Source organism: Vombatus ursinus, unplaced genomic scaffold, assembly GCF_900497805.2.
Source record: "Vombatus ursinus unplaced genomic scaffold, bare-nosed wombat genome assembly UNPS02011613.1, whole genome shotgun sequence".
In the NCBI taxonomy this organism is placed as follows: Eukaryota; Metazoa; Chordata; class Mammalia; order Diprotodontia; family Vombatidae; genus Vombatus; species Vombatus ursinus.
This window is the reverse complement of record NW_020951391.1, coordinates 1,164,103-1,182,622: the sequence shown is the minus strand read 5'-3', so window position 1 is coordinate 1,182,622 and position 18,520 is coordinate 1,164,103. Positions and strand designations below refer to the sequence as shown.

General features: G+C 43.9%; 1 protein-coding gene across 1 annotated transcript; it reads left to right on the top strand.

The window, feature by feature from the left end:
• The first annotated feature begins 280 nt into the window (after positions 1-280).
• Positions 281-7,991, top strand: RBM15 (RNA binding motif protein 15). Its single transcript, XM_027856686.1, has one exon. The coding sequence runs from the start codon at positions 904-906 to the stop codon at positions 3,751-3,753; it is 2,850 nt and encodes a 949-aa protein (XP_027712487.1). The 5' UTR covers positions 281-903; the 3' UTR covers positions 3,754-7,991.
• The last annotated feature ends 10,529 nt before the right edge of the window (positions 7,992-18,520 follow it).

Sequence of the window (18,520 nt, the reverse complement as noted above, 5' to 3'; positions counted from 1 at the left end):
CTGCCAGGCCGGCCTCCCCCAAGACCCGCCCCGCCCCGCCCTGCGGCGCGGCGCGTGACGTAAGCGGCCAGTTTCCGTTGGGATTGCGGGGGTTCAGGAAGCGACGTAAGGCGACCCTTCCCGCCCACCCTGGGGGTGGGGGGACGGGGTGAAGAGGCGCAGCGGAAAGCCGCGCCGCAGGGACGTCGGGAGGATGCGAACACCCGACGCGCCCACCGCGCGGCGGGGGCGGGGCCGGCTCGCGCTCTGAGGCACTCGGCGCTTGTAACGTCACCACGCAACCATGCGCTCCAGTCTTCACTTTCAGTCTTCCTCCTTCGGTCGCTGAGACTAGCCCTTTAAGGGGGAGAAGTTGAAGGGTTAAGAACTTGATTGACATGCCTTGAAGCCTATCAGGTCTTTGCAGGCACCCAACAAGATTTAAATTCTCTATTCAGACACTGGACGAAATGAAGGGAAAGTGAAGGGGGCGGGGGAGAGGGGGAGAAATAGTTTCTCGCGAGATATTTGCCTAACCCTCGCCTCAGAAAAAGGGCCCGAACTGATGGTCCCGCTTTCCAATTAGAAGCCAAGGGCAGAGGTTACGGACCAATGAAAAGGATGAAGAGGTGGGCTCGCTATTCTCCCCGCGCAAGATGAACCGTTACAGGACGGGCCTATTAGCCAATCAACCTCACTGGGATTAGGGTCAGGTGACTCGACAGTGCGGCAGGGGCGGAACCACCGACTGGCGCGAGGAACCGTTAATACAGACAACGGCAACAACCAATGGGATCCTCACGCTAGGACGTCAAGAATCCAGTAAGAGAGATCGGGCGGGATCCTTCACTTCGCGCAGGGAGCTGGGGAGACAGACAGAGGAAGCCCCCAATGACTTTGAGGAAGAGAGGCGTACACTGACCAATGAGGGCGGTGGGGCGGGGTCCATTGCCGCGGCGGTGTCCAAGATGGCGGTGTGGGATTCAGCTGTGTGAAACCAGCGCGGGCAGGCGAGCTACCCAGTTCCGAGGCGGCCCCGGACAGTCTTCAGCAATGAAGGGGAAAGAGCGCTCTCCCGCGAAGGCCAAGCGCTCCCGCGGCGGCGGAGAGGAGTCGAGCACCCGCGGGGAGCGGAGCAAGAAGCTCGGGGGCTCCGGCGGCAGCAACGGCAGCAGTAGCGGTAAGGTGGAGAGCGGCGGCACCCGCCGGAGCCTGCACCTGGACAAGGGCAGCAACCGGGGCGGCAGCCGCGAGTATGACGCGCCGGGCGGCAGCTCCAGCAGCCGCCTGCACAGCTACAGCTCCCCGAGCACCAAGAACTCGTCGGGCGGGGGCGAGTCACGCAGCAGCTCCCGCGGGGGCGGGGAGGCCCGTTCGGCCGCTGCCGCCCCCAGCTCCACGGGCGGCGATGGCGGGGGTGGCGAGTACAAGACGCTCAAGATCAGCGAGCTGGGCTCCCAGCTGAGCGACGAGGCGGTGGAGGACGGGCTCTTCCACGAGTTTAAGCGCTTTGGCGACGTGAGCGTCAAGATCAGCCGCCTGCCGGGGGGCTCGGGCGACGAGCGCGTGGCCTTCGTGAACTTCCGCCGGCCCGAGGACGCCCGGGCGGCCAAGCACGCCCGGGGTCGCTTGGTGCTGTACGACCGGCCGCTCAAGATCGAGGCCGTGTACGTGAACCGGCGCCGCAGCCGCTCCCCGCTGGACAAGGAGGCCTACGCGCCGGCGGCCGTGGTGGGCGCCGCTGTGGGCGGCCACCGGCACCCCCCGGGCGGCGGGCAGCGGGCCCTGTCCCCGGGGGGCGCGGCCCTGGGCTACCGAGACTACCGCCTGCAGCAGCTGGCCCTGGGCCGCCTGCCCCCGCCGCCCCCGCCGCCGCTGCCCCGGGAGCTGGAGCGGGAGCGTGACTACCCCTTCTACGAGCGGGTGCGGCCAGCCTACAGCCTGGAACCCCGCGTGGGTGCCGGCGCCGCCCCTTTCCGCGAAGTGGATGAGCTGTCCCCCGAGGACGGCCAGCGAGCCAACCGCACCCTCTTCCTGGGCAATCTGGACATCACAGTGACCGAGAGCGACCTGCGCAGGGCCTTCGACCGCTTCGGGGTCATCACCGAGGTGGACATCAAGCGGCCTACGCGGGGCCAGACGAGCACCTACGGCTTCCTCAAGTTCGAGAACCTGGACATGTCCCACCGTGCCAAGCTGGCCATGTCTGGCAAAGTGATCATCCGCAACCCCATCAAGATCGGCTATGGCAAGGCCACGCCCACCACACGCCTCTGGGTGGGCGGCCTGGGCCCCTGGGTACCGCTGGCTGCCCTGGCCCGGGAGTTCGACCGCTTTGGCACCATCCGCACCATCGACTACCGCAAGGGCGACAGCTGGGCCTACATTCAGTACGAGAGCCTGGACGCGGCCCACGCTGCCTGGACTCACATGCGGGGCTTCCCTCTGGGGGGCCCCGACCGCAGGCTGCGGGTGGACTTTGCAGACACGGAGCACCGCTACCAGCAGCAGTACCTTCAGCCGCTGCCATTGACCCACTACGAGCTGGTGGCCGATGCCTTTGGGCACCGAGCCCCTGACCCCCTGCGGGGGGCCCGGGACCGCACGCCACCCCTGCTGTACCGGGACAGGGACAGGGACCTTTACCCGGACACGGACTGGGTGCCGCCTCCCCCTCCAGTTCGGGAGCGCAGTACCAGGGCCGCTGCAGCCTCAGTGCCAGCCTACGAGCCCCTCGACAGCCTGGAGCGCCGGCGGGATGGCTGGTCCTTGGAGAGGGACCGTGGGGAGAGGGACCTGCCCAGCAGTCGAGACCTGCCCCGCAAGAGGAGGCTGCCTGAGGACAGCGGGAGCCGTCATGTGGACAGATCCCCGGAGAGCGAGCGCTCTCGCAAAAGACACTGCCCCCCAACGCCTGACCGCAGCCCAGATCTGGGCAGCAGCAGCCGAGATCGCTACAACAGCGACCCTGACCGCTCCTCCCGCCTGCTCCTGCTCGAAAGGCCCTCCCCTGTGCGGGCAGACCGGAGAGGCAGCTTGGAGAGGGGTCAGGGCGACAAGAGAGACCGCAAAAACTCAGCGTCAGTGGAGCGGGAGAGGAAGCACCGTGCCCCTGCGCCCTCCGAGGGCAAGAGTCCCCTGAAAAAGGAGGAGCGAGCGGAGGCCTCGGCACCGAGCACCAGTAGCGGGTCCAAGCTGAAATCACCACCGCAGAAGGCCGAAGCTGCTGCGGCCTCCACCCCAGCCGCTGCCCCCAAGCTGTGCCTGGCTTGGCAGGGCATGCTTCTGCTCAAAAATAGTAACTTCCCTTCCAACATGCATCTGCTGCAGGGCGATCTCCACGTGGCCAGCAGCCTTCTGGTGGAGGGCTCAACCGGGGGCAAGGTGGCCCAGCTCAAGATCACCCAACGCCTGCGTCTGGACCAGCCCAAATTGGACGAAGTGACCCGGCGCATCAAGGTGGCCGGGCCCAACGGCTATGCCATTCTGCTTGCTGTGCCTGGCAACTCGGACAGCCGCTCCTCAGCTGTGTCTGAGGCCACAACCTCCACTCAGAGGCCACTTAGGAACCTGGTGTCCTACCTTAAGCAAAAGCAGGCGGCTGGAGTCATCAGCCTCCCTGTGGGGGGCAACAAAGACAAGGAGAACACCGGGGTCCTCCATGCCTTCCCACCCTGTGAGTTCTCCCAGCAGTTTCTGGATTCTCCTGCCAAGGCACTGGCCAAATCTGAAGAAGATTACCTGGTCATGGTCATTGTCCGTGGTGCGTCCTAAAAAGTCCATGTGTAGCTTGCATTTACTACTTGACATGGTTCCTAATGTGTGATGTGTTATGGGATACAGCATCAGACACACAACTTTGTTATTTTTTTAATTAGATGTTTATTTGTAGCTATTTCCTCTGCATTTCTATGAACCACTTTAAAGTAGAAGTCAGGAAAGTTTAGCTGTTGGCATACATAAGTGGAGGGGATCACCCTGAAAGTAGCAGGCAGATTAATCTGCTTTAACTAGAACTTCCCATCCTTTTATTTGTAACTTTTGTCCTTTATCCTCATTTTTGTAAACTTTAGTTTTAAAAAAAATCCTCTAAGTTACATACCCAAATATTTGAAAAGTCAGAATTTGGAAAACAAGTAAAAAACCCCAAGACTGGCGGAAGAAACCATATACACCTGAGAGTGACTTGGCCTCTGTTGTACTTATTGATCTGATTGAAAGTCTAAATGTTAGGTTTGGTGTATATGTAAATAATTCCTATGTCAGAATTATTTTGTTTTATTTTGACTAAAATTTGATCAGGGAGTGCAAATGACAGGTTTAATTCTTTTAATCAGGTGTTTGAGTATTTCACTTAATATACAAAATTAATTCCCAGAAAGTATGCTTTAGCACGTGCATTCTAGCACCTATTCATAAGTTCTACTGTATCCCATATATGCACTTTTGGTTTGTAGCTGTGACTGTTCAGTAAATATTGAGGACTGTTACAAACCATACATGTCTTGTGCTTACTCTAGTATGCAAGAAACAAGTAGGTGCTTTAAGAAGAAAAAAATTAGTCAGTATAGGTGTTTGTTTTTACTGACTTTTCAAAGAAGTGTAAGAAGTACAATTCATACTTAGTAGTGCATACTCCAGAATTAAATGTTTGTCATCAAAGGTGGGTTTTAATTTTTGTGACCATTTAAGCTTCTGGCTTCAGTAATAGAAAGAAACAGTTGTCTACAGGCTTTTAAGGTGTGTCTTAGGTCATTGGCATCAATCAGCCATATCTGAGTTGCAGAATTTTTGGTTGGCCATCTAAAAAATGCTCAAGAAGGACCTTTTTGGGATTTTTTTTGGGGGATCCCCAAATGATAGTGAGGGGGCCTATTACATCCTTGTAAATGTTAAGTGTTGGTGATATTCATGTACACTGGGCTTACCTGGTATCTGACAAAGTTTAAAAAGTTGAATAGATTCCAGGGCTGTAAGGCCCATTTTTGTTTTTCTTCCCAGACAGCTTATTGTACATAGCTGGTCCCTATGTGTAAATTTAACACAACGCTTAAAAAAAGAGTTTGCTCAATTGGATTTGAATTTTGTTTCCCAGTCCACTCTTGAGAGTTCTTTTAACTGAACGTTATTTTTATTTCTGTTTTTTAAGCAAGCATTTTGCTGCTTGGGCATCTCGCAACTCGTCGGTGAGTTATTTATTAATTTTTGATATGTCACTTTATCCTTGGCTGTATTTTGCATTTTTCCCCCTTATTGAAATGGTGATGACCTCCACTAATGCCTGTAGTACATATTAAATTATGAATAGAAACCTTAGGAAGATCTGGATTATGGTTACTATTATCTGTGAAAGTATTTTACTTGTTCAAAGCCTATTAGAACTTGGCTGTTCTTTCTATTATCAGTGAGGATGCTAATACTTTGAAATAGCACCAATAATAACCCAAGGGAAACTTCATATGTTAAATTCATCATTGTTTACTTTTTAAAAGATTGTATTCATTGTTTTCCATTATGGCAGGTGTCTAACGCATGTCAGCCTGACCCTCATCACTGCTGTAGTATATCATCCTTTTGTTTTTCTTTATACATTTGTAAGGGTTTGTTTTGTTTTTGAAACTGTGGAAAAAACTTCACACTTTTGATGACTGTTGTGGAGAAAAAGTAAGTGCTGGACTTTGAATTTGAGGTCCTTGGTACACTTTTGGGGAGAAAAAAATGTATTTTCCTTAAGCCTTTTGTGTTTAATGCATTTGAAAAGCAGTGATTGGGACTCAAATATGCAATAGGCACCTGTTTTAAAAACTGATGCATGTATGGGGTCAAAGTACAGTTTATTCCTAGAAACACTTTGTCAATTAGAAATTATCTCACTCAATTTTTGGAGCCCCTTTTGATGACGAACTGGGTGAGCAGTTTTTGCTCTTTGGAAGAGTAAGCTCATGGCATCTAGTTTCTGCTATGATCCAAGGTGTTTTTTCAATCAGGTATATTTGAAGGGTAACAGGAATGGGCAGTACTGTGCTTTTACTTCCTGCTTGAATGTTTATTTGAAGTTATGGTTTTTGTTAGATCTGGTAATTTGTGCTTCCTGCTCTATTTGTGAAATAGGTATAATATCATTCTTTGAAGTGTGTAAGGTAAAGTAATTGATTATGTTAGTACGGCAATTATCTGAGTGCCATCAATTCACAGTGCTGCCGTCTTAACTGTGTTGTCTATCATAACATCAGTAACTGTTCACTTCATTCAGAATTGGGACATTCTGAAAGTCTAGAACCATCTCTGTGGTGCTAAACACTATTAGCCAGAATTTTGTAATCCCATCATTAGACTTTTTGTAACCAAATTTTCTTGATGCTGGCTGTGTGCATGCAGTTGATGTTTCTAGAATTTATTAGTTCAAGTCAATTGAAAGAACATGATTTCTATATACCAGTGACGTGGTATACAAGAAAAGGAGGACATCTAAATGATTAAACCTTCTGTGTCAAAGCTGTAAACTTTTAAAGGAGTAATTGGTTCCCTAATTGTCTCAACTGCTGGTCAATAACTTTACCTAATCTCTCTTGTTGACTGAAACTGGAAGTTCCTCTAAGGGTTATTATAAAAATTCAGTTCCTCTTTTAAGTTAATTTACTTTGAAGCCCTTTGTTTCCTACCTGGTATAGCTGAAAGAATTACCTTTGCTTTCTAAGTATAAGAAATGTTCATCAGAAACTTCCAGTAGTAACAAAATGAGGAAAACACCTTAGGAGAGGATCTAGATGACCTTTTGTGAAAAGGACATTTTTGGTGTATGTAATGAGCAAAATTTCTGGGTCTATTCTTTCTCATTTCCGTGACTGGTTTTGAGATAATATTTACAAAGGAGTCCACTGTGAAAATGAGAAGCAGCTGTAAAGATTTATAGACTTGACTCCTATGCTCTTGATTATAGTGACATCCTTAAAAGGAGTATTATCACAGGTAACTAGTGAACTGTTATGCCTGATGGAGAGTTTGTATATGAGATTTGAATAGTGTTGAAACCAAGGATCTTCAAGAGTTTGCTGGTTATTTAGCAGTTCTATATGGAAATGGTTCATCTTGTCTTTTCAGTGGTAACATAGCCCAGTAGATTTTAAATGGCTGTGTACATTGACCCCTTTTCTATGATATTGGAGTGACCTATTGCCGGAAAGCTTATTATAAACAAAAACACCACAGAGGTGAAAGTTTGACCGTAATTCATGTTTTCATTTTTTTCACTTTTAAGTTGCTTTCAGGAATAATCTCATTTAAAAAAAAAACCCAAATAATTATAAGCTTTCACTAGATTTTTCTCTGTGGAAATTTTTTATGTTTTCCCCTTTCCCTCACACACTCGATTGAGTGTAAAGGATATTTTCAGTTCTATAACCTTAAGCTTAGCTTATTAAAAAAAAAAAACCAAAACCCAACCTGTTCTACTTGTTCTGTGTCCTCACGGAATGAATTCATTTCAAGGTTTGTGCCAGTGGGTGTTATTGGTGCTTTTTGAAATCAAAGTGAACTATCCAGAAAGGCCTTGTAGCTTATGTTCATCTATGTATTGTAGGGAAAAAATATGTTGTAAAACATTTGTACTTAATAACCTTTTTTTCCCCCTCTGCAAGCAAAGCTGGTGGACAGCGGATGAAGATTTGGAATTCTAAGCTCTAATGGACCTTTTGGAAGAGAAGTTGTGGCTTATGTGGAATATACATAACGCCTCTTGATTGGAAGAAAGCTTATCTGTTTAGTATTTGTGCATTTTACTAAAATGGCAGCTTTAAAAAGTTGTGTATCTGCTATTGTGATGCCAATGCCCGTGTTTTAAGTGGAAAAAATGACCTCTTTGCTTTGTGCTGTGTACACAAGAGTTCAGGAAAAGTAAAGGAAAAGCCTTTCTATGGCTCACACAGCTTAAAAGTAGCTGTCACTCAAACATGCGCTCACAGTTGAGCTGATTTTGTTTCATTCTAAATAAATGGTTTCTTTTGAGGAAAATGTTTTTCTGCTTGGAAGTGAATTGACGACAAACCTTTGACCCCTTTGTTTGCAGCGGAGGGGGTACTTGCTGCTGCTCAGATCTTGTATGTCCTGAGCAAGAAGCAGTTAAACCATCATTTCATGTTGACAAGCCCGGTGTGTCAAATCTGAAGGATCTCTAGTGAATGTGTTACTGGGGGTCATTTGCTGCTCAATCCTCATCCTTTGGAGGGAATGGTGCTGTTTGCTGGGATGCAAGAAGCAGGGAGAGCACCTTAAGCCTCAGAACACTGCAGAAGTCTGAGGCTTTGCTGGTTGGAAGAGCTGGAGTTGCTGAATTTTAAGTTTTGATTTATTTTGTTCACCCAACACGTTTGGCCTTAGTTTCATTTTTAATTTGAAGAAAAAGTTTGAAATTGCTTTGTCTTGCACTTAAAACGCTCGCACCAAATTGCCAAAAGAAAGAGAAATGCTCCGTTTGCTTTTAAATGTTAATGATGTTAATAAAGCCTTTGCTGACACATTTGAGGAGCTCCTCCGTCTCCAGGGGCTTCTCACCAGTTATGCAGTCATGGGTTTAGTTCTGAATGGATGAAGAGTTCCTGAGAGCTAGCATTTGTAATTAAAACCATTCATTGGTCTCAGTGCCTTATTTGACCTCTGGTTCCACAAGCCTTGGATGTGCATGCATCGTGATGGTTTCGTAGGTACGAACGCACACTCAGTCCCTGTTACTCCGGTTTGTAGTACAAACTGTGAGGAAAAAAAAAAAGGCATTCCTAAGGAAAGAAAGGGTTTGCCTTAGTTCCTGCGTTGTCCTGTATGGGGGCTCCTGAGCTTTGGAAGGCTGCTCCCACTATAGGAGCACAACTCCCATGATTGCCGCAGGAGACATCATGGCACGGGGACGACGGCAGAACCCAAGAGGAAGCTAACCTTGCCGCACCATTCTGGCTTCAGACACCTTTTGTTGTGGTTTGCCAATTTTAAAGTTAACTAGTTGCAGACGAAGACAACCTTGAAATGCAGGCTTATCTGGCTTGTGTTGAATTGTAAACCTCGGATGGAAGAGCCCTAGTGCTGTCCGTCTCCATGCAGGATGTTGATTGCTAGGCAACAGGTGATTACCGAGGATGCCACGATGGTATTCTGCACAAGGTGGTGTTCCCGTGGCAAACAGCTGTGTAAACTTGTAAACAGGTAAGGGGGGTTTTCAGAAGTCAAAATGCGTTGTAATATGTAGGGTGAGGGTTTTTGCTTGTATTCATTCCCTGCTGGATTTCTGCAGCAGGAAATTCTCAGGTGCTTGTAATGCTCTGTTACTAACACCTTCCTCCTTCACTAAAATATCGTACTACCAAATTCCATATGGGAGGTAGAATGAGAACTTTGGTACTAATGCTATTTTTTCCTTTTATTCTTAGAGGAGCTTCTTAAAGAATGTTCACTTATAAGACTTTGGAATCTTAGATATCCAAACTGGACTTCTGCATTAAAAATCCTCTGATTTGGTTCTCTCTACATTTTAAATATTACCTGGGCCCTAGTTTCCTCCCAGGTCTGCGGTACAGTGACTGTAACGTTCCTGTCCCCTGATCTTGGGAGCAGGCTATTGGGGGACGGATGAGGAACTTGGTCTTGGGAAGAATTGCTTACCATTAGCAGAGAGTAGAATTTCTTTTTTTGTAAGGAAATTTACAGTCCAATGAATTCAGATAGGAAATAGAAACATTATTCACTTGTCTGTTCTGGCAGGAGACAGCTACTACTGCAAAAAAGTTTTGTTCTCATCCATAAGCATTGAATCTTAAACCTAGATATTGATGGTATCACCATCTTTCTCCTATACAAGAAAAATAGACTTTTAGGACCCTGGCATAGAAGGGATGAGATTACAATGCAAAATTCATAGACTAGATTAAATAGGTTTGCCTTCTCATCCCAGGAAGGGAGATAGGTTAATTATAAAATGTAGTTAAATCTACAACTTTTTGCTTGGAGAGAAGACTACTTAGGGAGCTTAAGAAGACTAGTTGCTCTCAATTTTTATTTATTTTTTTTTCTAGACTCAAGTAGGAGACTCGTATCACTCATCTACAACTCTCATGTGGCATTCATTGCTCAAATCCTAATACTTCTTTCTGTTTAACAGGGGATGTAATCATTTTGGAGTGTTACCTACCCCCAACAGCTCATAAAGAACTTGGGGAAGGGTGCAGGGCATTTTCATTAGAGCTTATCTATTTTATTTCTTCACAGGATTGGGCAGCCCTTCTGGATAATATTTTATCCTAATAATAATAGCTCGCCTTTATATAGTACTTACTATGTGCCAGTCACTGTGCTAAGCACTTTACAATTATTATCTCATTTGATATTTGCAGTAACCATAGGAGGTAGGTACTATTATTATCCCCAACTATTATTATACCCATTTCCCACACAAAGTAGTAGAGGTAAACAGAGAGGTTACCTGACTTGTCCAGGGTCACAACTAATAAGTGATTGAGGCCAGATTTGAACTCTGGTTTTTCCTAACTCCAGGCCCAGCACTCAGTTATCTTCTGTGCCACCTAGGAATTTGGTTTGGATTTCAAGGAATTCAGAGTCTTAATTTTTGAATAGGAATACCATTAAAAAAACATACACAAAACAAACCCTGCACTAAAGATGGTTTTCATAGAAGTTTTTGCAAAGTGATTTATCCTCCCAGTTTAAAAAACATTTTTATTTGCCATAGTTGCCAATTTGCTGTTTAGTAATAGCAAATGAAATCATAGGTATGTCGTACTCAGATTTGTAAGTAAACACATAACTCTTGAGAAAATTTATGCTTTAGACTTCTATAAATTTTAAATGCATATCCAGGGTGTGTCCTACAAAGGGATACAAGGGAAAAAAATTATACAAATGAGGGGGTTCACATATTTTACCTGGATAGGGACAGTCAGATTGGCCATGGGGTGATGAAATTTTTTGTTTACAGCAGCCTTGAAGACTTAAGTCGTAGGAGTTTTGATTTGGATTAATAAAGGGAGAGATCCTACACCAGTGAAATCATAGGTTATTGGAAGTATGAAGAACCGTTAGGGGAAGAATACAGAATTTTTTTTAAAAAATGGTAATAGTGAAGGTCTTCCCCCATCTGTTTTTTGGAAAGAGATTTGCCATTAACTGATTTAAGGATATAGTATGAACTAGACCTCTGATTATAAAATGAAGACTCTTCTTTTGAAGTAAGTAACTTTCCAGATAGTTATCTTTATTATGATTTAGATTTAACTGCTACCATAAATAAAGAGTGCTTCTAAGGACTTATACACCTTTAAACTGAACTAGGCTGCTTAAAAAAAAAACACACAAGTAAAAAGGAGCTACTCAGTGAAACAACTAGATCTTTTTCCCTTGCTTAGTGGTAGGTCACAAGTTTGTAATCACATCCATGTAATAAAAGACATCCTTGACAGAAGCAGTATATTTAAGATTCCTTGCTTAAAATGGTGCATAATCTTTCTGGAGAGTAAGAGAAAGATGATCCATATTGTCATTCTACCTAGAGGAACATTCCCCTATTCATCTCCTCCCTCATCTATGTTACGGGCATTGAGGATGAAATTCTTGATTTCACTCATCATGTTCACCTCTTGGTTCATAATTATATTGGTCTAATAATCATCCTAGTCCTAAATTGTTGGTAGTTTTCTACTTGAAAAAACACATTCTTTTGAATATACGGACTCACAGTAGACTTAATAGGGCCTAACTCCCGAAAACCAAGGTGTGAATAATCTGACCTTGAGGTGGAACAATGTCCTAGGTAATACAACTCAAGTGACCTTTTTTTTTTTTTTTGGCCAGGCAGTGGGGTTAAGTGACTTGCCCAGGGTCACACAGCTAGTAAGTGTTATGTATCTGAGGCTGGATTTGAACTTGGGTCCTCCTGAATCCAGGGCCGGTGCTCTATCCACTGTACCACCTAGCTGTCCCACGTTTTTTTTTTTAAGTATCAGAGTTTCAAAGCCAACTGACATAATGAAAATCAGTTTTGTGCAAGGTTCTGTGTTTGGTGCTGTAGGAGATAAGTACTTTATCCTCAGAAAATTTACAAATTAGTTGGATAGGTAGATGACACATTAAACGAGAAAGCAAACAACCATAAAAGAAATAACACTACAAACAAACAATAGAACCATCACCGGGAAATATGAGATTATTATATGGCTAATTAGGAGGGGGGGTCAACTCTAACGGGAAATCAGGGAGGGCCGTATACATGAGGAAGAGGGAGTCAAAGTTGGGAGACAGGTGGTCAGTTGCCGTCAACAGAAAGATAGATGGGAGCGGGAGAGAACTAGTTTGGAGAGGAAAGGTGTTTTAAAAATGAGGACTGACTTAGTTTGAGGAGGAAATCCAATTGAGAAAGGTGGGATTAGGCACTCTATCTGGCTGGATGGTGGTACTGTGGAGGGGATTGTTGGAGCTCTGAGTGTAGGGGAGAGAGTAAAGCAGAGAGCTTAGCGTTACACCTTGGCAAGCTTCTCCATTTGAGGGGCTGGCAGAAGAGATAGAAGGAATACAGTCTACCAGGAGAACTAGGAAATATCACTGAAGGAAAGGAGTAGTCTTAAGGTTTTAATGTTGGAGAAAGTTAACAAGAATGAAGACAAAGGAAAGACTAGTAGATTTGGGGGTTTAGAAAGTCATTGTTAAATAGTATAGGGATAGGGACTGGAGCAAACATTTGCTGGCTTAGAAAATTCTTAACCAGACCAGGGCAGTAGCTTCTCTGCAACTTAAGAATTGCCTAAAACTCTGGAACTAAATGACTTGTCCAGGGTCATATAAGCTAGTAGGGATCAGGTAGGATTTGAACTCAGTTCTCAGCTTTCTGTCTCCTATACCATGCTGTCTCTCCATTATTGGATAGATTATATTTATGTAGCACTTTTCTCCTGGAACTCAGTTTATCTCAGTTGTCCAATTTAGCCTCAGTGAAGAGCATCCTTTATTGTATTTTATTTTACTTTATTTTTTTAGGCAATTGGGGTTAAGTGACTTGCCCAGGGTCACACAGCTAGTAAGTGTCAAGTGTTTGGTCTGAGGCCAGATTTGAACTCGGGTTCTCCTGACTTCAGGGCTGGTGCTCTATCCACTGTGCCACCTAGCTGCCCCAGCAACCTTTATTTTAGAGAGAGGTAAACTGATCTCTGAAGAAGTTAAATGAGTTAACCAAGGGTGCTATCAGTGGCGGAGCCAGGGACAGATTCTTGAGTCAATGTATGTTTCCAAAAGATAGATGATTACATTAAACTGAAATCCGTTGGCCAATGCACCTTGAACTGAGAGTTGATTATGCATATGTTTTTTCAATTAGCTTTGATCCTAGCTAGGCTGCTAACAGTAGCATTAATACAGAAGGATTGGAGCTGAAGGTGAGTGTGTATGTATTGACTAGTGTTCAAAAACTAAAAATAAAATTATTTTCTGTTTTGAGTGATTTGTGCTGCTGCTCCCCATCATCAGTGCAGATAATTAAGAGTCAGTGGCTATGATGGGTGGAAATTTAGTCCTGTGTTTATATAATCAATAATTATGTGCCTACCATGTGCCAGACACATTGCTTGGTGTATACAGATTCAAAAAATGAAAATTGCCCATCTGAGAGTTTATATTCTATTGGGGAAAGATAACACATGCCTAGAGATAGGGACTGGACTTTTCATTTCTTTTTTTTTTTTAAAAGGCAATTGGGGTTAAGTGACTTGCCCGAGGTCACAAAGCTAGTAAGTGTCAAGTATTTGGTCTGAGACCGGATTTGAACTCAGGTCCTCCTCACTTCAGGGCCTGTGCTCTATCCACTGCACCACCTACCTGCTCCTGGACTTTTCATTTCACTGGTGTTTGGAGCTCCCAGGGTGAAGACCTTCCTCTACCATACAGGTTGGTACCTGCTCCGCACCTTAGTCTCAGCAGCCTGGAGCAGTGAGGCAAGTAATGATTTGATCAGGGTCATGTGGGCACTTTGTCAGCAGTGAGGCCTCAACCCAGGTATTCTTCACGCCCCTGCTGCCTCCAGTACAAACATGGATGAGTATGGATAGAATCAATGCAAGGGAGTGGGGGGGGGTGCAGAAACTGAGGAAATCAGGGGAAATTTCCCATAGAAAGAAGGTGGTGCTTGAGCAGAGGCTTGAAAGGTGGGAAGGATTCCATGAAGCAAAAGGTAGAGAGCACCTCGTAGGTATGGGGGATGGCCCTGCGCAGGGCTGGAAATGGACCTGGACCTCAGTGTTTGTAGATCATCCACTCATCTGTAGAGATGGGCACGATGCTCTTTCCGCTGGAGAGAGATTTTCTCAACAGTTACTCCCCCCTCCAACTTTCTTCTCCTCATGCTTGTTCTGATTTCGTCCTTTACCACTTAGTTGAGCTGTGCTCATCGGTGTTATGGCCTAACAAACTGTTAGACTTTTTCACATTTTATAACATTTAATTTAATGTCGTTAGACAATTGTGTTTTTCTTTGTTGACCTGACATAAGTTCCTCTTTGTAGAATGTTACTGTACACGAACCAAGTAAAGGGATATTGTGTGTGTGTGATATTTTTAAGTACTGAAGAAATTTTTTTTAACCCTGTTCATTTTGCTCACCAACAAATTGAAGACAACATTTTTTTTTTTTAATCCTGAAAAAGAGTCTTTGTGAAGTAATCATATATAGAGTCATAGAATTTTGTAGCTGGAAGAATCACGTAACATGTGACCAGAATGGAAATTAAATGCAAAAGTAACTCATTGTGTACACATTCTCCAGTAGATGTATTTAAAGGAGTTACAAATCAGTCCCACCTATATTTGAATTTTATTTTACGTTTACCATGTTATAGGTAGTAACTATCACAGACCCTTTTGCTTTACACTTAAGGAAAGCAAATACTTGATAAATGACGATTTATGAACACCAAAATAAATTTCAGTTAACCAGAACCCAACTAATCTGAATCCTCACTCGACAAATTTTGTTATAATCCATTTTTAATAGTGAGAAACTAAAAAGAAAATAAACTGTTTTATTTTGAGACATTTGTACAGTCTTGTACAGCTGATGTTCAAAATCCCTTCCAGAAAGACAAAGGTATTTAGTCAAAGAAATATTTTATTATATTTACTGTATTCTCAAGGCAGGGAAGTTTACTAATATGTATTAGGTTTTTTAGTGAGGAAGTTTTCTAACTTAAAACTTCAGTTAAACAGGGAAAATAACCAGAGTGCCTTGGTTACTTTAGCCTTGGTTACTTTACTTCCTGGCTAATAACTTTTTAAAAAGTGATAGGTATTGGAGTAACTCTTGCATATTTTCGCAGGGAAAGAAATCATTGTTTTGCCCTTAGTTGCTCATTGTTTCCGTAAAATTCTATAGAACTGAAACTAAAAATCCTTAACCTAATCCAGTATAAGCCTTTTCTTGATTTCTCTCATAAAACTGTTGTGCCTCAATTTCCTAATCTGTAAAATTAGGGGTAATAACTGATGTACTCTAGAAATCGGCACACATTTTATAGTATTAAGCAGGGGTCATAAACTACAGTGAGGTCCCCCCACCTGTTTTTGTATAGCTTCTGAGCTAAGAATGAGTTTTACATTTTAAAATACATGACACTTTATTTACAGATGTTAAAAACTGTTCTTAACACTGCAGCAACAGGCAGTGAGGTTGATTTGGCCCTGGGATTTAGTTTTGCAGACCCCTGGTAGAGGGTCAAAGTATTTAAATTCTTATGTTAAATTAAGGGAGCCAGTAGAAATGTGAGATTTTTATAGATTTTGCTCTGACTTAACTTGCATTATTTTAAGTGATTCTGGGTGCCAGAAGGATATACTATGTACCCAAGATTTTTTAGATTAGCTTGAAAAAGTTAATTTGTTTTTTCCATTTTAAAAGTTGAGGTATATAATTTTGTACTTTGAGAGTGGTGGTAGAGGGTGGTTGTGGGAAATACTGGCTTTTCATCCCATGCATCCCCCTTTGCTGGTGCTCAGGTCTGGTCTATAGGTTTTTATTAGGAGTAATAGCATCACATTTTGCTGGTGAAAAGCATTGTTTATAAGGATCACTCTTCCTGGATGCTTATACTTTTGAAATCAGATAGAAAATTCATTCTACAAGGTTTCTTTGGGCCTTAATTTGGTTGGTTGTGTGTTGGGAAGGGGGATACTTTATTTCATTTAGAGTATACATTTAAAAAATATGATATTCATGTAGTGACAGTAGTTACAGTTAAATGTCACCTTTCCTTTATGCTATCTGTCCTTCAAGGAATATATAGCTCTGTTTCTGTAATCCCAGTAAATTAATTTACTTGTTCTATTCAAAAATCTTTTTTAAAGCAAGTAGTATCAAAATGACTGGTTAAACATTTTTTTTTCCTCCTGGGTCTCTTTTTAGGCACTACTGACAATCAAAAATGTATAACGGGCTTTGGAATCTGGTTGTATTAACCAGCAGCTAAAAAGATGAGTTCTCATGGGCAGACTTCTGGCATGGACACTTGTCCTCCTGTTTCTGTAGAAAATAGAAACTGGGTTGGAAGTCAGAGCTGCACAAAGGGAAGGGTAAGTTTCCTTTAAATTCCATATTTAAAAACCCCCCCAACCTTATTGATGGTGGCATAATGTCAGTTTGAACCCAGGAGTGTACAGCAACTGGAAACTCGAGCTATTATTGAGGTGCACTGCCGATTTTCACTGCAGTGGAAACTGACATCAGGTCCCCCAATGAAATGGAAGGGTTTAAATATGGATGCACTTTTCTAAGGACCTTGGCTCCCCATTTCTTGAGGAGCAGGGTTAGAAGAGCTCAATATGAGAACTACCTTCAGTCCTACCTGCCCTCTGGGATGTCCAGATTTTGACTTTGTAGCTTAGCCTGTTGCACTTCTATGATAAAAAGTGAAATTAGGAATGTAAAATGAATATGTGTGACACATAAAAAAGTCGTGTGGATGATGCTCTGCTGGGCACAGTGAAATCAGATGCCTCTTTTTGCAAAATAACAAGAGCAATACAGCTGGCTAATAATTAGTCTGGCTTCTGTGTCTTAGTCTCATAGGTTGTAGTTTTCTATTTGGGGACATAACATTTGATCTCCCCTTTTTTCATACAGTCTAAGTCCCCTGCCAGAGAGTGAGTCATTTCATTGCTATGGTATTCAAGGGCTCTGTTCTACAGCTGGGGCGTGTTGTCCCAGAGTGTGAGAAAAACCTCCTTTTACCAACTTTACAAATTGTTTTATCAGTTGCTCCTAGTCACCTTGGAACAGCTGATGTCCTCTTGCTAATTAATAATTACACTTTGATTTATTCTTGTTTCAAAATTCTTCATTTTTGTGATATCCCTGGTCATGGTATGTCAAGATTAAGATACAGACTCTTGCCTTCTCAGAGAATGTTATTTTCTATAGTTGCAAGCTAACTTGGGAATTTTTTTTTTTTAGCAGTGCCATATAAAACCATTCTTAGGAGCAGCGCAAATAAAGCAGGAAGCTATCCCACTCAGGCAGGAAACATACATTTTAAAACTCTTAACAAGTGAGATTTTGGGATCTTTCAGAGTTCTTTGATACCCTTTTTATCCCAAAAGTCAGACCTGTCTACAGCTTGGGCTGATCTTGAACTGTCAGATGGAATTGGTTTCGTACAAAAGTGTCACTCTCCTGTTTTTTTAATACTTTCACAGATTGTTCTCTTTGGCACTCAAAGCCTATCAGAATTTGGTTTTAACTTCCCTCTCCAGGCTCAGAACCCATGATTCCATCTTTACACAGTCTAGTGTCCAGTGTCCAAAGTGGCTTCCTGTCTCTGGTCTGCATGCCTTTGTGCAGGCTGTAGCCAGCCCTAGAATACTGTTTTCTCACACGCTTCTTAACTCCTTGCAAACCGGCTTCTGACCTCATCGTCCCACAAAACTGCTCTCTGCAAAGTTAACGGTGACCTGAGTTGCTAAATCCTGTGGCCTTTTCTCAGTCTTCATTCTCCTTGTCCTTTCTGCAGCCTTTGACACTGGACCACTCTCTCATCTTGGATTTTCTCTCCTCTAGGTTTTCACTCTTGTACCGAGCTGATCACACCTTCTCTGTCTCCTTTTTTGGGTCTTCCTCCACACCCTCTAACCTCAGGGCTCTGTCTTGGGCCCTCTTCCTCTATACTATATCACTTGGTGATCTCATCAGCTCCCTTGGAATTAATTACCGTCTCTATACAGATGATTCTCAAACCTATCAGTCTTTCCCTAACCTCCCTGTCAGCCTCCAGTCTTGCGTCTCCAGTTGCCTTTGAGATAGCATGAACTGGATGTCCAGTCTGTTGACAAGGCTTGTCAGTTTCACCTTTGTGGCATATCTCAAATTTGGCCCCTTCTCTCCTCTGACATTGCCCATTCAAGTCTTCATCACTTCACTTGAGGGCATAGGCCCAGCAGTTCAGTCTATGGGATGAACATATATTTGTGTGTGTGTGTGTGTGTGTGTGTGTGTGTGTGTGTGTGTGTGTGT

Excerpts from the sequence above, each read along its gene's own strand:
- RBM15 (XM_027856686.1), top strand. The coding sequence starts at position 904 with ATGAGGGCGGTGGGGCGGGGTCCATTGCCGCGGCGGTGTCCAAGATGG.